The 16847-nt window shown below is 40.2% G+C and overlaps 1 protein-coding gene across 2 annotated transcripts in view; it reads right to left on the bottom strand.

The window, feature by feature from the left end:
- Positions 1-12134, bottom strand: part of LOC135513878 (netrin receptor UNC5D-like) — a 265849-nt gene extending 253715 nt beyond the window's left edge. For both annotated transcript variants that reach the window (XM_064936860.1, XM_064936861.1), the window contains exon 1: positions 11819-12134. In XM_064936860.1, coding sequence (XP_064792932.1) covers positions 11819-11900 — 82 coding nt within the window. In that variant the 5' untranslated portion in view covers positions 11901-12134. The remainder of the gene's footprint in view (positions 1-11818) is intronic.
- Positions 12135-16847: the final 4713 nt, after the last annotated feature.

The following is a 16847-nucleotide window of genomic DNA, read 5'->3' as shown; positions in this document are numbered from 1 at the left end:
CTACCAAAAATAGACCTATAACTACATTGAATGATAACTCGACTGCAAAAATCTAACAAAAGAGTACGAGAAACAACAGAAAAGGGTCCTCTTATAGGTACAGTACTAGCGTTACAGACAAACGCATCAGTTCTCTCCTAGACATTCTCAATAATAAGAGCGAGATCCCTCTAAACAACAACCATGGCATCATCAGTGAGAGATTTCTTCAGGTGTTGTATCATGTTGTTGTTGACATATGGCTGAGGAGCGGTGAGGAGTTAACAGCAGCTGTCTCAAGTCTTCACCAGGTATACTGTCTGCCTCATTATCCTGTCCAAAACCCTGGCTTGAAATATGCGCAAACCGTCTCTGCTCCTTGTAAACTGATGGCTGATGCCTCCACCCGTGTGACAGTTTTCAAATGTGTTTTTGTATTACTCTTCGTTGCATTGTAGCCAGCACCCTTGAGGCCTACTCTGATCATTCGTCAATTCAGTTCAAGTGATTTTATATGAAAAGGAGGATAAGGTAGGTAAGGGGGGGAAACAGGCTGCCACAAGGAGATAAACCATAAAACAGATAAGCAGTCAAGAAATTGCAAGTCAGGAAAAGTTTTACAATCAAGAGGGTTGAGGGGGGCTGGAACATTTGTAGACTGCAAATTGACTGCAAGAAGCCCAAACAGATATGTTTGACTAAAACATAATCATTTCAAACCTTGCTCACATTGGTATATGATCTCGCATCTCTCTATTATGCATGTGAATACTTGGGAACAGATTTCTTAAATTAAAATCCCTTTGAGCTGATTTCCTGGGGATTTTACAGTCTTTTATGTCCAACAATGAAAAAAAAAATGACTTGGGGTGTCAAATAAAACCCCAAGTTGGGGAACCCTGCTATAAAATACAGTAATATTAAAATTAATTCAACAGTTGACATAAAACTGAGACAAAATCCATGAGAAACCAAAAGGATATAGGGGCAACCTGGGATTTGGTTCTACATGAATAACATAGTGCTCAGCTATGCATCAATCTTCATACTTCCACATTAATCAAAACCTGGTAGTAGATATTGTATAACTAACTAATAATGGAAGGCTCTTCAAGTATAATTTAAATAACAAACTCTTCACTTATCAAAATGAATATCAGCTGCATTGATCAAATAACCATGTGTATCGAATGTGTGAGGCAGAAAGTGACACTTAAGCAGCACAGTGACGTGCATCACATATTATAGAAGCACTAATGCAATAAGGTGGATCAATAGCTACCATGGGCCGAACACCAGGATGGAGTGTATTATGGCTGTGTCTCAATTGTTTCGATCACAACTTGTCCTACAGCACTGTTCTGCCCTGTTCTCTCCACTGAATTCGCCCTATGGATCAACAGAGGACATGTTTGAACAGCTGACCCATGGGCCTCAGATGATGAGGCTTAAGAAACAGTGAAAGACCATCAGGCTGACTTGTGGTGGTCACTGGGACTGGCCATGCAGCTAGGGCAAGATTAAAGGCACACTGGCTGTGTCCGGAATGGCAATCTATTTCCTATGTAGTGCACTACTTTTGACCAGGGTCCATAGGGCTTAGATCAAAAGTAGTGCACTCTTTAGGTAATATGGTGCCATTTTGGATGGACACTGGTAGTCTGACTGATGATGGGGACTGTGTACTACATTAGGTACGTAATAGGTTGCCATTGGAACCAGCTCACTGCTTAGCTCAGCAGAATCTCTATTATTTCAGTGACACTGTTCGTCCTCACTGAAGGGTGAAGTCTTGCTCGCTGCACTTGAACTACAAATTTCAGTGCCCCCTATATAAAATATCCAAATATTAACACCATGTGAAACCTTTAGGTTTCTTGCTCATTGAAAATCATTACTGTGAACAGAATAGAAAACAGAGGTCAATTAACATAGATGAACCTTACACTATGTTACTCCCTACCCCCTACTGAGCTGTTGTATTAATGCCAAAACAACTATAAAATAGCTTTAGGTCATCCAACTCAATAGAATAGAAACAACACTGTGGTAGGCCGTCCTGTGATTTTATACTGAGGAACCCCACTCTATCAAAATACCATTTGTTTGAGATAGTCAAATATAGATTTCAGCAATGCACCCATAAATCAACATGACATGTTTTTTTCGATAATAATATTGAATTCTCTTCGACTAAATAAAAGATGTGGGCTCTCTTTGTAACAGACACACCTGTAACTACATGGAGGCCTATGGCCAGATTCAGTCAGAGACCTGCCTTAGCGGTGTTTGCACAGTAGACTTTGATACTGCCCCCCACCCATGGCTTGTTCCGAAAACACATGTGTTATATGCTACAGTGTAAATACTACGTTGCATGGTGGATTGAAGTGAGCCCTTGAGAGGACCTTTGTATCTGGTTAATTTTCTATTTCTGTGAATTTCTGGTGAATGGACCACTTTCAACCTCTCCAATCAGCAATCTTTTGTTCTTAGGTACAAGAAACACATTATGTGCATGCCAATTAAACATAGCGTTACTAAGAAAGGTTTTTCATGAAGCTGTACATTTTTTTACAGGAAGTAAGCGTGTGTGTGTTTGTGTGCCTCCGTATTTTTTATTTTTTATTTTACCTTTATTTTACTAGACAAGTCAGTTAAGAACAAATTCTTATTTTCAATGACGGCCTAGGAACAGTGGGTTAAGTGCCTGTTCAGGGGCAGAACGACAGATTTGTACCTTGTCAGCTCGGGGATTCGATCCCCATTTAGACAACATGGTCAAATCAATATGGTAGACACTTGTGCTATTGAAAACAAACGCGATGGCAAATGAGTCGAACAAAATGATTTCCCCCACTAAATGTAGAAGGAAAACATAGCTGTAGCAATTCTGATAAAATCATAATTGGCAATCCTTAAAATACCCAAAAGATTCACGTTAGCAAACTATTCCAAAATCATATGTAGCTAGAAGGCCCTCTCACCAAGTCCGTTATTTATATACTTAAAATAAATACGAGCACGTCTTGTTAATGACGCAGTTCACACCCTTTGCAAAATATCATCTTGTCGCAGTCTGTCAAATATTTATTCGGAACAAGTTAGATTTCTGTGCCTTTTTGTGGGCGAAAATAAGCTGTTGAACAATAGAAATTGTTATCTGGGACACTGCCACTGACAGGTCTGTGGGTTCGTTGTGTGAATAAATTAAATGTATCTGCCCGTTTATGTTTGCAATGTATAAGTGCAGCAATTTATTAATTTAGTAATTTGTGATGACATCACATCAGAGCTACTTGTCACACTTGTCATACAAACTTCCCCACCAGTTCATTGGCAACGCTGTAGCTTATTTTATAGCCACTCAGAAAGCAAGAGGATCGATCGATGCTTCTCTCCTTGAAAGGCCTTGGTCTATTAGGTTTAAAATATTGCTCAAAATAAGATATATACAGTACCAGCCAAAAGTTTGGACACACATACTCATTCAAGTTTTTTTCAATTTGTACTATTTTCTACATCGTGAAGACATCAAAACTATAACACATATGGAATCATGGCATAACCAACAACAAAAAAAGTGTTAAACAAATCTAAATATATGTATATTTGAGATTCTTCAAAGTAGCCACCCTTTGCCTTGATGACAGCTTTGCACACTCCTGGCATTCTCTCAGCCAGATTCAACTGGAATGCTTTTCCAACAGTCTTGAAGGAGTTCCCACATATACTAAGCACTTGTTGGCTGCTTTTTCTTCACTCTGCGGTCCAACTCATGCCAAACAAATGATAGTCCCACTAAGTGCAAACCAGATGGGATGGCATATCGCTGCAGAATGCTGTGGTAGCCATGCTGGATAAGTGTGCCTTGAATTCTAAATAAATCAGTGTCAGCAGCAAAGCACCCCATCACACCTCCTCCTCCATGCTTCACGGTGGAAACCACACACGCAGAGATCATCCGTTCACCTACTTTTTTCTCTCACAAAGACACGGACGAAAAGATCGCAACGCAGTTGGTGACAAAAGGCAGGAAAAATGAACAGAACATTTAAAATTTGTTAAAAACTGACCAGTTCTGTTTATTTTTGCAGATGAAGTTGGCATAATCAAGACTCAACATTTAACTGAAAAAAATTCTGTATCTTGATGCTAAAACCTGAAACCACTCATATACTATGTTGTATATCAAATCATTTACCTGTGGGGTTACAATTTCAACTCTATGCCTCATTTTGAATTTGAATAATGTCACCCTAAGGCTGTGTTTACACAGGCAGCCCAAATCTGTCACGCCCTGATCTGTTTCACCTGTCCTTGTGATTGTTTCCACCCCCTCCAGTTGTCGCTTATTTTCCCCAGTGTATTTATTCCTGTGTTTCCTGTCTCGCTGTGCCAGTTCGTCTTGTATGTTTCCAAGTCAACCAGAATATTTCCCGTTCTCCTGCTTTTTGCATTGTCCTTTTTTTAGTCCTCCCAGTTTTGACCCTTGCCTGTTTCTGGATTGTGTACCCACCTGCCTGACCATTCTGCCTGCCTTGATCACGAGCCTGTCTGCCACTCTGTGCCTCCTGGACTCTGATCTGGTGTTGACCTTCTTGCCTGTCCACGACCATTCTCTTGCCTACCCCTTTGGATTAATAAACATTGTAAGACTCCAACCTCCTGTGTCTGCATTTGGATTTCGACTTGTTAAAATCTGGTCTTTTGACCAATCACATCAGATCTATTTCCATCAGATGTTTTTCAGAGCTGATCTGACCTGCCAAAATACCTATTAGTGAAAAAAAAGATCAGAATTGGGCTGCCTAATTCAAAATTGTAACCCCACAGGTAACTTTCTGAATGGACATAAAGAATTCACACAAATTAGGCAATGGTATTAACTAGTACGTTGACCAAGGAAGATTGGCAAATGGGTACTAGGGTACCCTGTGTTAAGCATGGCTGCTTTGAACTAATTACTTTTGTACAAAGTAGGATTATTTCACACTTGGAAATAGAAAAATATGCATGTCATAAAGGGAACAACTTTGTGATTCTGTGGACGCAGATAAATTTACACTAAAATGTTTTTCTGAATATACTTTACTTAAAGGCTACGGATAAACTAGTAGGCTAAACCCACACTTATAAGTTGTGTTGAATGTCGTTTTAGAACTACACTGCACAAAAATATAAACGCAACATGTAAAGTGTTGCTTACATGTTTCAGAAATTTTCCATACGCACAAATGGCTTACTTGTCTCAAATTGTGTGCAAAAATGGTTTACATCCCTCTTAGTGAGCATTTATTATTTGCCAAGATAATACCTGACAGTTGTGGCATATCAAGATGCTAAAAAAAACAGCTTGATTACTACACAGGTGCACCTTGTGCTGGGGACAATAAAAGGCCACTAAAATGTGCAGTTGTCACACAAATGCTGTCTGCAGGAATGTCCAGATAATTGAATGTTCATTTCTCTACCATAAGCCGTTATAGAGAATTTTGCAGTTCGTCCAACCGGCCTCAAACACATTCCACGTTTTTGGCCTCGGTTGGGCAAAGTTATGAACAGAGTGCCCCATGGTAGCGGTGAGGGTTATGGTATTGGCATGCATAAGCTACAGACAATGACCACAATTACATTTTATCTACGACAATTTGAAAGCACAGAGATACAGTGACGAGAGGCCCATTGTGAAGCCCATTTTTTTTAAAGGTATCTGTATTCCCAGTCATGTGAAATCCATAGTTTAGGGCCTAATTAATGTATTTCAATTGACTGATTTCCTTATATGAACTGTAACTTCGTAGAATCTTTGAAATTGTTGTGTTTATATTTATGTTCAGTATAATACAACACTTTGCCAAATGTTTTTTTTTTTCTCCTTACTATGACACGCAACTCAATTTACCAGTAACTATTTCTCACTACACAGAGAAGATAACTGGGGCTTGGACAGATGGGCTTGGGCAGAAAGACATAAACAAAGACCATCATCTCGTCCACAGAGCCAACGCTGCAGCGTCTGTACTGCATGACGTAAAGATGTCATACAAGCACAAGGTTACAAACTGCAAGCACATCAGACCATGCTTTAATTATTCCCAAGATGGGCCACATTTCTCAAGCTCCCCAGAAAGTATTCCCCCTACCAGTCATCAAGTATCTGTCCTTCTCCATGATGCTCCGCTTTCATCCCCATTCTGTCACTGTCTGCTTCCTGGAAGTCAAGCTCTTCGTTCTGTTATACTGCAACAGCATCCAGGAAAGGTTTTGTAGATAGATACACTTATAAAAGCTGCTCTCCAATCCATAGTAGACCCTGGTCAATAGGCCCTGGTCAAAAGTCGTGCACTATAAAAGGAAATAGGCTGCCATTTGGGACGCACACCTGTTTCTAGAATGAAGAGGTGTTGCTGGTCAAGACCACCGCAGAAGGCACCGATTGAATGTGTTGACTGAGATGGATGAACGCATTCTCTGTGGATTGTACATGATTTAGCACTGCGACCGAGAGGGCCACCTCACCCTGTCCTGATTGCTCTCCCCTACCTCCGATAAAGAATGAAAAAACTTCAGCATCCTTTATTATAGATGAGCCCATCATGGCATTAGAATTGGAGAATGGAATTCAAAACAATGCTTTTGGGGGGGACCAATGCCTACATTGATTTTCCTACAGAATTTCCCAAGTTGTCAGTGAGAGTGAGATAAAGAGCTCATCACTCAGTCACACCATCTGGGATGTAATTTAAGCTTGTTGTCCACCGAAAACACTTTATTTTCAAGCCAAATAGCTATATTAGAGCAGGATAATCATGCACATTGTCACATAAAGAGAAAAGCACAGGGGTGAGAGTAGTAGACACACTTATATGGCTGTACTGTACGCTCATACAAAGAAAATAATTCATCAATTGAAGTGGATGCATGTATTATTGTATTTAATCATCTTGATGCACAGAAAGAAAGACATGAGTCATAAAATAAGCGCCTAAACAGCAACCCCAGGCAATAGCTGCTAGCTAGCTGGTCCAATAGAGCAAGGGGGCTATGTGTTTATTACCACCATCATCACTGTTTATCACTTCTGAATGTACAGCCATTTGGTTTCATTTAAATGTAATTCTGGGCACTGAACTGCACACGTTGACAGCCAGATTCTGATGATTCATTCTAGAACAGAATGGCAGTTGGAAATATCACAGCCCCCTACTATCTCAGAGTGAAAACAACAGATTTGACCTTGGTCTCTTTTCATCAATGCCCGGCTACACTGCTGAATAAAAACATAAATATTCTACAAAAAAAATAAAAGTAGAGGCAATTTCAGACCAAGGTCTTAATTTTTCCTTTTTTTGTGTGTGTGTCGGATATTGGTCCAACTGTGTCAATCATATTCAGGGCAGCGAACAGAGAGAGGCACAATCAGCACCCTGGTTCACAGGTGAACTGGTCTATAAAGCAATTTGACGAGTCTCCATGTCAAATGTTTATTGCAAAGCTCTTGGAGACTTACCCAAAGACTCACAGCTATAATCGCTACCAAAAGTGTTGCTAACATGTAATGTCTTGGGGGGGGGGGGGTGAATACTTATTTAACCAAAATATATGTGTTTTATTTTTTATAAATGTTTTATAACTGTTAGAGTATTTTGTGTGGATCATTGCCCCAAAATGACAAATAAATACATTTTAATCCCACTTTGGAAGACAACAACATTTGAAAAAGGTTAAGGGGTGTGAATACTTTCTGAAGGCACTGTACATTGTGCTGTTCTCTCGAACACAGCGATTGCTGTCAGCTCTACAGTCCTGCTGGATGCTCAGGCAGCCAGTCTACAGGTCTTGCATGACCCAACCGTGGTTGTGTACCAAATGGTACCCTATTGCCTTTATAGTGCACTACTTTTTACTAGAACCCTATTGGCTTTGTTTAAAAGTAGCGCACTACAAAGGGAATAGGGTGCCATTTGGTACACATATTAGTAACACTTTTGGCAGCGATTACAGCTGTGAGTCTTATTGGGGAAGTCTCCAAGACCAGTATGGTACAATATTTGCCCATTATTCTTTTTAAAGCTCTGTCAAGTTGGTTGTTGATCATTGCTAGAAAGCCATTTTGATCATTGCTAGAAAGCCACTCAGGAACATTTAATATTGTCTTGGTAAGCAACTCCAGTGCAGATTTGGCTTGTGTTTTAGGTTATTGTCCTGCTGAAAATGAATTTGTCTCCCAGTATCTGTTGGAACCAAATATACCTGTATGATTTTGCCTGTGCTTAGCTGTATTCCTTTTCTGTATTCCTTTTCTTTTTAACAACTCCCTAGTCCTTGCCGATGACACGCATACCCAGAACACGATGCAGCCACCACCATGCTTGAAAATATGAAGAGTGTTACTCAGTGTTGTGTTGGGTTTGCCCAAAACATAATGCTGTGTATTCAGAACAAAGTCAATTGCTTTGCCACATTTTTTTGTAGTATTACTTATGCGCCGTGTTGCAAACAGGATGCATGTTTTGGAAAATATTTGTATTCTTTACAGGCTTCATTCGTTTCACTGTCATTTAGGTTAGTATTGTGGAGTAACTACAATGTAGTTGATCCATCCTCATTTTTCTCCTATCACAGCCATTAAACTCTGTAACTGTTTTAAAGTCACCATTGGCCTCATGGTGAAATCCCTGTGCAGTTTCCTTCCTTTCTGGCAACCAAGTTAGGAAGGACGCTTGAATCTTTGTAGTGACTGGGTGTATTGATACACCATCCACAGAATGAATCCTTCCAATTTATTATGTGATATGTTAAGCACATTTGTACTCCTGAACTTATTTCAGACTTGCCATAACAAAGGGGTTGAATACTTGACTCAAGACATTTCAGCTTTTCATTTTTTTAAATTACATTTTCTACAAATATCATTCCACTGGGGGTATTCTATCTAGATCAGTGACACAAAACCTAAATGTAATAAATATTAAATTCCGGCAACAAAATGTGGAAAAAGCCAAGGCGTGTGAATACTTTCCTAAAGACACTATGTTTTAAAACACACCTCTGGAGGAGTACTCAGATCAAATAAATGCATTCACATCGCTGCATGGCCAGTTGGTTCTGCACTGACTATTGAATCAGAGCCAAGGGATGATACGGCTGCACAGAATAATGCAAAGATTGTGATGTACCAGACAACCTTCTTATCCAGTCTTCATTGCAATAACTAGGCTAGCTTAATATTAACAGCTAAATAGTACTCACTTCTTACCTAAAGGATAGACATAAATCATGTTTCAGGTGACATTAAATAATCAATTCTAAATGAACGAGGTAGATTATACATACATACCATTTCTCAGACAAAGTAATTAACAATTAATTACTATTTGTTTTCATTTATAATCTCATCTTTTAATCAAGTGTGCCAATAATGTTGAACCTGACTGTATATTCCATAATTGATTTGGAAACACAATACTGTGCTTTGTTGCACACTAATTCAATGAAAATTAATGTAGGACTTCTTGGTTAGTTAATTTGCCCGTCCTTCATTCATCCATGGGTAGAGGGAAAGGGGTGTGATTTGGGATGTAACCTAATACTACACCTCTGAGATTAAATCTCACTTTGATAATGATGCCAACGTGATTTATGGTCAGCATGGTATCCAGCCATCACCAACTCCTTACAATGTCAAATCTGCTGATCTCTGAATCATTCTTCGACAGTTACCAATCAATCCTCATCATGGCAAGTGACATCATCTATCTATACATATATAGCTTATGTATCCAGAAATGGATAAACATCATCATTCATATGATCATGATTATCTATTGAACACATCGTTTTCACAATCTTCACCAAAACACACCATTATCCATGCTGTTCAGGCAAGACCCCTGATCAATCAATCCCATGCTAATGGACTTGCAAACATAGAATCACAAATAAAATACATTTTCAAAGGAGCGTTACAACATTTATTAAAACGTGGCTGTAGTCCACATGAAATCAGCATGGTATATAGGATAATAATATATATTATACTGTCGCTTCATTGTTCTATATAGCATGCTGATTTCATATTATCTGATTCACATATGAAATCATATTGTATGTAGCCTACTTCAGCCCTGACAGATGGAGATCAGAACACTATCTTATCCTTGCGTGTGATGAGGCAAGATTGGAATTGTGAATCCTTTTAAAAGTTTCCCCAGGGCAGCGTGCACTGGGCTTGCTTAGAGTAGTGTTGTACAGGCGAAACCTCCGTTCATGACCCCCTCGCGTGATTTTAGTTTGTGGTGAATAGCGCTGTTCCACAACTCCATTGATCCTTAAGAGCTTAAATCTGTTGAGTGGTGGCACCAGGGGGAGGGGTAAGGTCCGAGTGCTTCAAAGGCTACCGTGATGTGCTGGTTGGTTAATAGAATCAACCTTGTGAAGATATGTGCGTGCAACACCTGTTTTGACCTCCATCAGAATATTGTGAAACACGTTTGGAAGAGGCAAGAAGGGAGGTCTCTTCATATTATGGTACTGAAGTCGGCCTCTACCAAATACATAGGCTTAGTCACAAATAGCACCCAATTCCCTTTATGGGCCCTTGTCAAATGTAGTGCACTACAAAGGGAATAGGGTGCCATTTTAGTGCACTATATAAAAAAGGATGCCATTTGAGACAGCCAGTCATCCACTAGCTTTCCAGACCAAGCTGCAAAAAAATTCAAGCACAACTACTGTAGCCATGACTGGTCTATGGTTTTGTGCCATTGAGCGAAATTATCTCAAATCAACTCAATTGTTTTTCCCCACCAGGAATGCGAATCAAAACACAATGTATGTCTACATTACACTAAGAATAAAGACATTTAATCTTTTCAATAAGCAATAGCTGACAAGCCAATGCAGAACTGGAGTTAGTGCACAACACCTGAAGCACATCTTAACAGATCCCCAGTAGCCCATCGCACCCCAATGTGGAGGAACAGATCCCCAGTAGCCTACTGCAGGGTTTCCCAAACACAGTTCTGCCCCCCCTTCTAGCACTACACAGCTGATTAAAATAATCACAGCTTGATAAGTTGGTCGTTTGAGTCAGTTGTGTAGTGCTAGGGCAAAAAAAAAACGTGCACCCAGGGGTGGCAGGACCAAGTTTGGGAAACCCTGGCCTACTGGGGAAGCATTATGTCTCATACACTTGAAGGACTGATTGATTACTTGATGATGTTGTAAACCTTTCCTTTCTTATATGAACATCCAGTCATTTGCTCTAAATTTTCATTCATTTTAATTCATACTTACCATGTGTGTAAATTACTTTTGCATTAACTGCTCTCTAAATTGATAGCGGACGATGATTATAATCATTCGTGCGCCTGTTGCTTCTCACACAGCACATGATATTGCTGTCAAGCAAAGGCTATTCAACCAGTTAAATATAAGACACAGATAGTACGGGTAAAACGAATTACTGTATTGAGAAACTGTTTGAGGAGTCGGGGAGAAGACAGTATCCGGATTGTTGAAGAAAAGATCATGAGGACAGAACCGTATGTCCTTCTAGCGAAGGGATGACAAAAAATAACTCGTGTTACTTATCAAATGGTACTAATATGGTACTAATATTTTGGGCAAAAAAAATGTGTCCAACTCAAGCAGTCATTCAGTTCATTTAGAGAAACTTGGCAAAACAAAAGCAACGTGAAACGGATGTGTAAGTGCTCAAATAAGAAACCGCACCTGTCAAGTTACTGGACCCAATGTTGAAGACAAGTAAAGAAAACACACAAATGATACTCAAATTATTTGGATATATTAGATGTCTTTTTTGGAACCTTACCTTTAGATCTCGTGCACGTTGTGCAATAAACAAGGAACACGAAGCCCAGGGAGAGGTAGCGTCCCTTCGTCATCGCACACATACTGTAGCTTCAGCTTCACTTCCCAGTGGATGCGCTGAACGGGAAGAAATGTCCCCGTTTTCACCCTGTTCTTGCAAGCCTTGACATGGTGCTGTCAGTAACAGGTTCCTATGTAATTATCATGGACCATGGGAAAGTCACTCTAAACCGCTGGAAAGAACCTTGGGCTGACACACCAGACAACCGCATCTACTTCACTTTACTGTGTAACAACACACAGACGTTGCTGCGGGGTACTGCTCGGACTTTTCAAGCACCTCTCATACCAGGCTGTATATGACAGACCGGTAAACCAATGGCGCTTCGCGGTGGGCGTGGAGGAGAGGAGAATAGCGGAAACGCCCGGAGAAAGCAGAGAGTTACGCAGTTGGACATACCGTGGCTGGTGTTATGTTAAAATCAGGGTCGAGACGATTTGTCTTCCCACGACATCACTGTAGCCTTTCTGTAAATGATGAAGAAAGAAGAGTTCATTTTTTAAATATTTTTGGGGAGGTGGGGTTTATTTGAGTATGGTAATTTTACACCTATCAAATGAACAAGAGATGAAGATTAAAATTACACTCAAGGTTGGACTTGAATTTAGCATCCCTTACAAAAACAGGTTCCAGTTTTGAAAGTGCAGTAACTGCAGTCGACTGTGGTATTTTGGAAGATGTAATTGCAGAATATCTACAGTTATGCTGCACTCTAACTGCAGTTATGCCGCAGTGTACTGCAGTTATATTGCACTGACCGCATTATATTTTCTTATGGGATGGACCTCAATATTATGCCCATTACCTGAAGGCCAATACATTTTTTAAAGATTGTATTATTTTCAGTGAGGAATAAGTATTTTTCCAAAACCTTGGATTTTCATCCTTGATTTTCATCAGTTTTACCACAGCATCCCATTAACTTTGGCAGGGGCAATTCCCTTTGAAGTGTATGCGTCACCTTGCCTATTATATTATGGTGGATGTACCAGTACCTCTAAATGCATCGCCCTGCCTGCTTTATCCCACTCCACTTTTCTGGCTTCATATTGGATAGCCCAAACTACTCTTCAAGGACAGCAAAGAATAACCCAGGAATTACTCAAATACTAATTTAAGATGTCCTCTGTGTTGCCATATCAAGCATGGCAGACTCTATTCCATCACACTCTCACCTCTGCATGTCTGGTGAAAGTGACTCACAGAGAGAAGCATCATCAGAGGGCATCACAGGAAAAATATATATATATATATTTTGCAGGTCACACTGGTTGAAGAGGATAAGTAATAATTTTCACTAGAACACTTGCTCTGTGTCAGATCATATCATTCTTATCCATATGTATAACAAGACATATACACAAAAACTGTGATTACCTTATAATAACATTAAAATTATTATTGAATCACAGAACAATTCAATGGCAGACCAAATTGACAAGAACAAATCCGCAAAGTGATTTTCTGTTTTTTTTTTCTAAGGATAGTTCTTCACATGCTTCCTTTTCAAAATGTACATTATACAGCATGACACCCAACCATTAGTTGTGAAAGACATGTACACTGAACAAAAATACAAATGCAACATGAAACAATTTCAAAGACTTTACATACGGTTTTACATACAGTTCAATACAATTCAATCAGTAAATTGAAATAAATTCATTAGGCCCTAATCTATGGATTTCACATGACTGGGAATACAGATATGCATCTGTCGATCACAGATACTGTACCTTTAAAAAAAGGTAGGGCTGTGGATTAGAAAACCAGTCAGCATCTGGTGTGACTACCACTTTCCTCATGCAGCACAACACATCTCCGTCTCACAGAGTTGATCAGACTGTTGATTGTGGCCGGTGGAATGTTGTCCCACTCTTCTTCAATCGTTGTGCGAGGTTGCTGGATTTTGTCAGAAACATCAATCCAGAGCATCCCAAACATACTCAATGTATGACATGTCTGGTCAGTATGCAGGCCATGGAAGAACTGGGACATTTTCAGCTTCCTGGAATTATGTAAAGATCCTTGTGACATGGGGCAGTGCATTATCATGCAGAAACATGAGGTGATGGCGGCGGATGAATGGCACGACAATGGGCCTCAGGATCTTGTCACGGTATATCTGTGCATTCAAATTGCATTGATAAAATGCAATTGTGTTCATTGTCCATAGCTTAGGCCTGCTCATACCATAACCCCATCGACATCATGGGGCACTCTGTTCACAACACTGACATCAGTAAACCGCTCACCCACATGACACCATCTGACATCTGTCGGTACAGTTGAAACAGGGATTCATCCGTGAAGAGCACACTTCTCCAGTGTTCCAGTGGTCAACAAAGGTGAGCATTTGCCCACTGAAGTTGGCTATGACACCAAACTGCAGTCAGGTAAAGACCCTGGTGAGAACGACGAGCACGCACGCAGAAGAGCTTCCTTGAGATGGTTTCTGACAGTTCGTGCAGAACTTCGTCAGATGTGCAAACCACAGTTTGATCAGCTGTCTGGATGGCTGGTCTCAGACAATCCCGCAGTTGAAGAAGCCGGATGTGGAGGTCCTGGACGAGCGTGGTTACACGTGGTCTGCGGTTGTGAGGCCAGCTGGATGTACTGCCAAATTCTCTAAAATGACATTGGAGGTGGCCTATGGTAGAGAAATGAACAATCAATTCTCTGGCAACAGCTCTGGTGGACATCCCTGGAGTCAACATGCCAATTGCACGCGCCCTCAAAACATGAGACATCTGTGGCATTGTGTTGTGTGACAAAACGGAACATTTTAGAGTGGCCTTTTATTGTCCCCAGCACAAGGTGCACCTATGTAATGAGCATTCTGTTTAATCAGCTTCTTGATATACCACATCTGTCAGGTGGATAGACTATCTTGGCATTTGGGAGAAATACGTTTTTTGTGTCTATAAAAGAATTCTGGGATCTTTTACTTCAGCTCATGAAACATGGGACCAATACCTTACATGTTGAGTTTATATTTTTGTTCAGTGTATATTGTAAGTTACTGGAGTGCAGTAAAAGCTTGAACAATATGGCTGTGCCTTTCCAACACTGAGTGAACTCAAACATATTATTGCCACTTGATGCTTCTTTGGTAAGAGAGGTGCAGTATGACATCATTTATTTTGCCAGACATGAGGGCTGGTTTCTTATCAACCAGTTTTTTTCCTGGAGGGTATTCATGTGCACATCTTTGATGCCGTTATGAATTGATTGAACATCTTTATATTTATTTATTTTCTGCACGCTATGGTCTGAGTGCAAGTCGAGAAGGCCTGAAAACTCAAGCAGAAAGGTCACTGTCACTTACTTTGTCCCAAACGGCACCCAGTTCACTATATAGTGCTTCCATGGGACTCTGGTCAAATCTAGTGCACTATATAGGGAATAGGGTGCCATTTGGGACATAAGACTGTCACTTTCATGTCGAAACTATTGAGTTGTTCGTAATGTGTAGCATCCTGCGGGGATCAACATTAATTTCTTCAAGGGAACATGCCGGAAATCCATAAACAAACCAGCAGTGAGTGTGTGATCACTGGCCTGCCTGAAGGCTTTGTCTATTGGAAGATTACTGTAGGTGCCCACAGGGGAGGCCGTAACAGATGAGGTGACCCTCACATGCATACAGATGTGACACTGCTGTATGTGCATTGATTGTCAATGAGCGCCAGATACACTACACCATGTAAATGCTGTGCTTAGTAGGTAAATGGCCGCCATGCTAAAGAGACGTTGATAGACGCTGGTCATCCGGTGGTTGTGGCTTTCTCCCTGCACTGCTGAAAGTGCCGGGTATTTCACGCAAATAAAACAAGTACGTAGTGCTTTATCAATATCAAATCAAATTATCCTCTTAGGTAGGTTTCAGAAAGATGTTGTATTATAACTTTATCTATGTAAAAAAATGGCAATATCAAAAAAGTTCATGTTTGTTTTCTTAAGTTGATTTATCTTTTACAAGGCACTATCTAAAATCAAGCAATAACAGGTTTTCTATGAAGCAATCATTTTTGCTACTGTACATCCACCCACAATCTTCAGCCTACATTGTATGTGAAGTTGCCATGGGCACTGAATACATTGAACACCTTCTTGACCTCATGAAGACCTTTATATTACCAACATCGCTAATATCGAGCTGGTTTATGTTCACCCATAGAGAATACACTTCAGCAGTTGATTGTGATTACTGTGTTGAGTAGCTTTCATTAATCATACAATATGAAGAATTTTGTAATTGAGATAGACTGACTCATATCACGTGTGCGTTCCAAATATCACCGTATTCTATTCCCTATAGCCTACAAATGTGGACCTGAGTACACTATATCAGGAATAGGGTGGCATTTGGGAGGCAGCTCATATGACTTTAGAGTTAGGGTGATACAAAGGTGAGGCTTGTAAATGGAGCACTTCAGATGAGACTCACAAGGATATAAACAGACCATGTTCGAGCCATTGAATAGCAGCACATCCTTCTACATTCCACGTCTCTTCCACATGCTCCATGTTCAGTCAATCCAACTGCTGGAAAGCGCTAAACAAAGCATTGTCACCTTTGAAATATCACATTCATTTGTCCACATTTCACAACAATGGTTGCATCCAGAATGGCACCATATTCCCTTTGAAGTGTGGTCATCATAAAAGCTGTAGCCTCCTCCCAAAAGGCACTGATTAAATGCATTTGACTTTCACAGACAACAGAGACTGCATATTGTATGCACTATATAGGGAATAGGGCTCCATTTGGGACACAGACATGTTTTCACATCATAAGGCATGGAAGATTATAAATATATAAGCTGTAGCCTCCTTCCAAAAGGCACTGAGCTAAGTAATGTTCAGCACTAGTGAGTGTTGTGTAACATGTCTAAGAGAGGTGAAGAGTCATTGATTCTTGTCACCGAACATTAAGTCTGATTCATTTTCCAAAACACTTGTTCGG

The sequence above is a fragment of the Oncorhynchus masou genome, chromosome 25, assembly GCF_036934945.1.
Source record: "Oncorhynchus masou masou isolate Uvic2021 chromosome 25, UVic_Omas_1.1, whole genome shotgun sequence".
In the NCBI taxonomy this organism is placed as follows: domain Eukaryota; kingdom Metazoa; phylum Chordata; class Actinopteri; order Salmoniformes; family Salmonidae; genus Oncorhynchus; species Oncorhynchus masou.
This window is presented reverse-complemented; position numbering and strand designations above follow the sequence as displayed.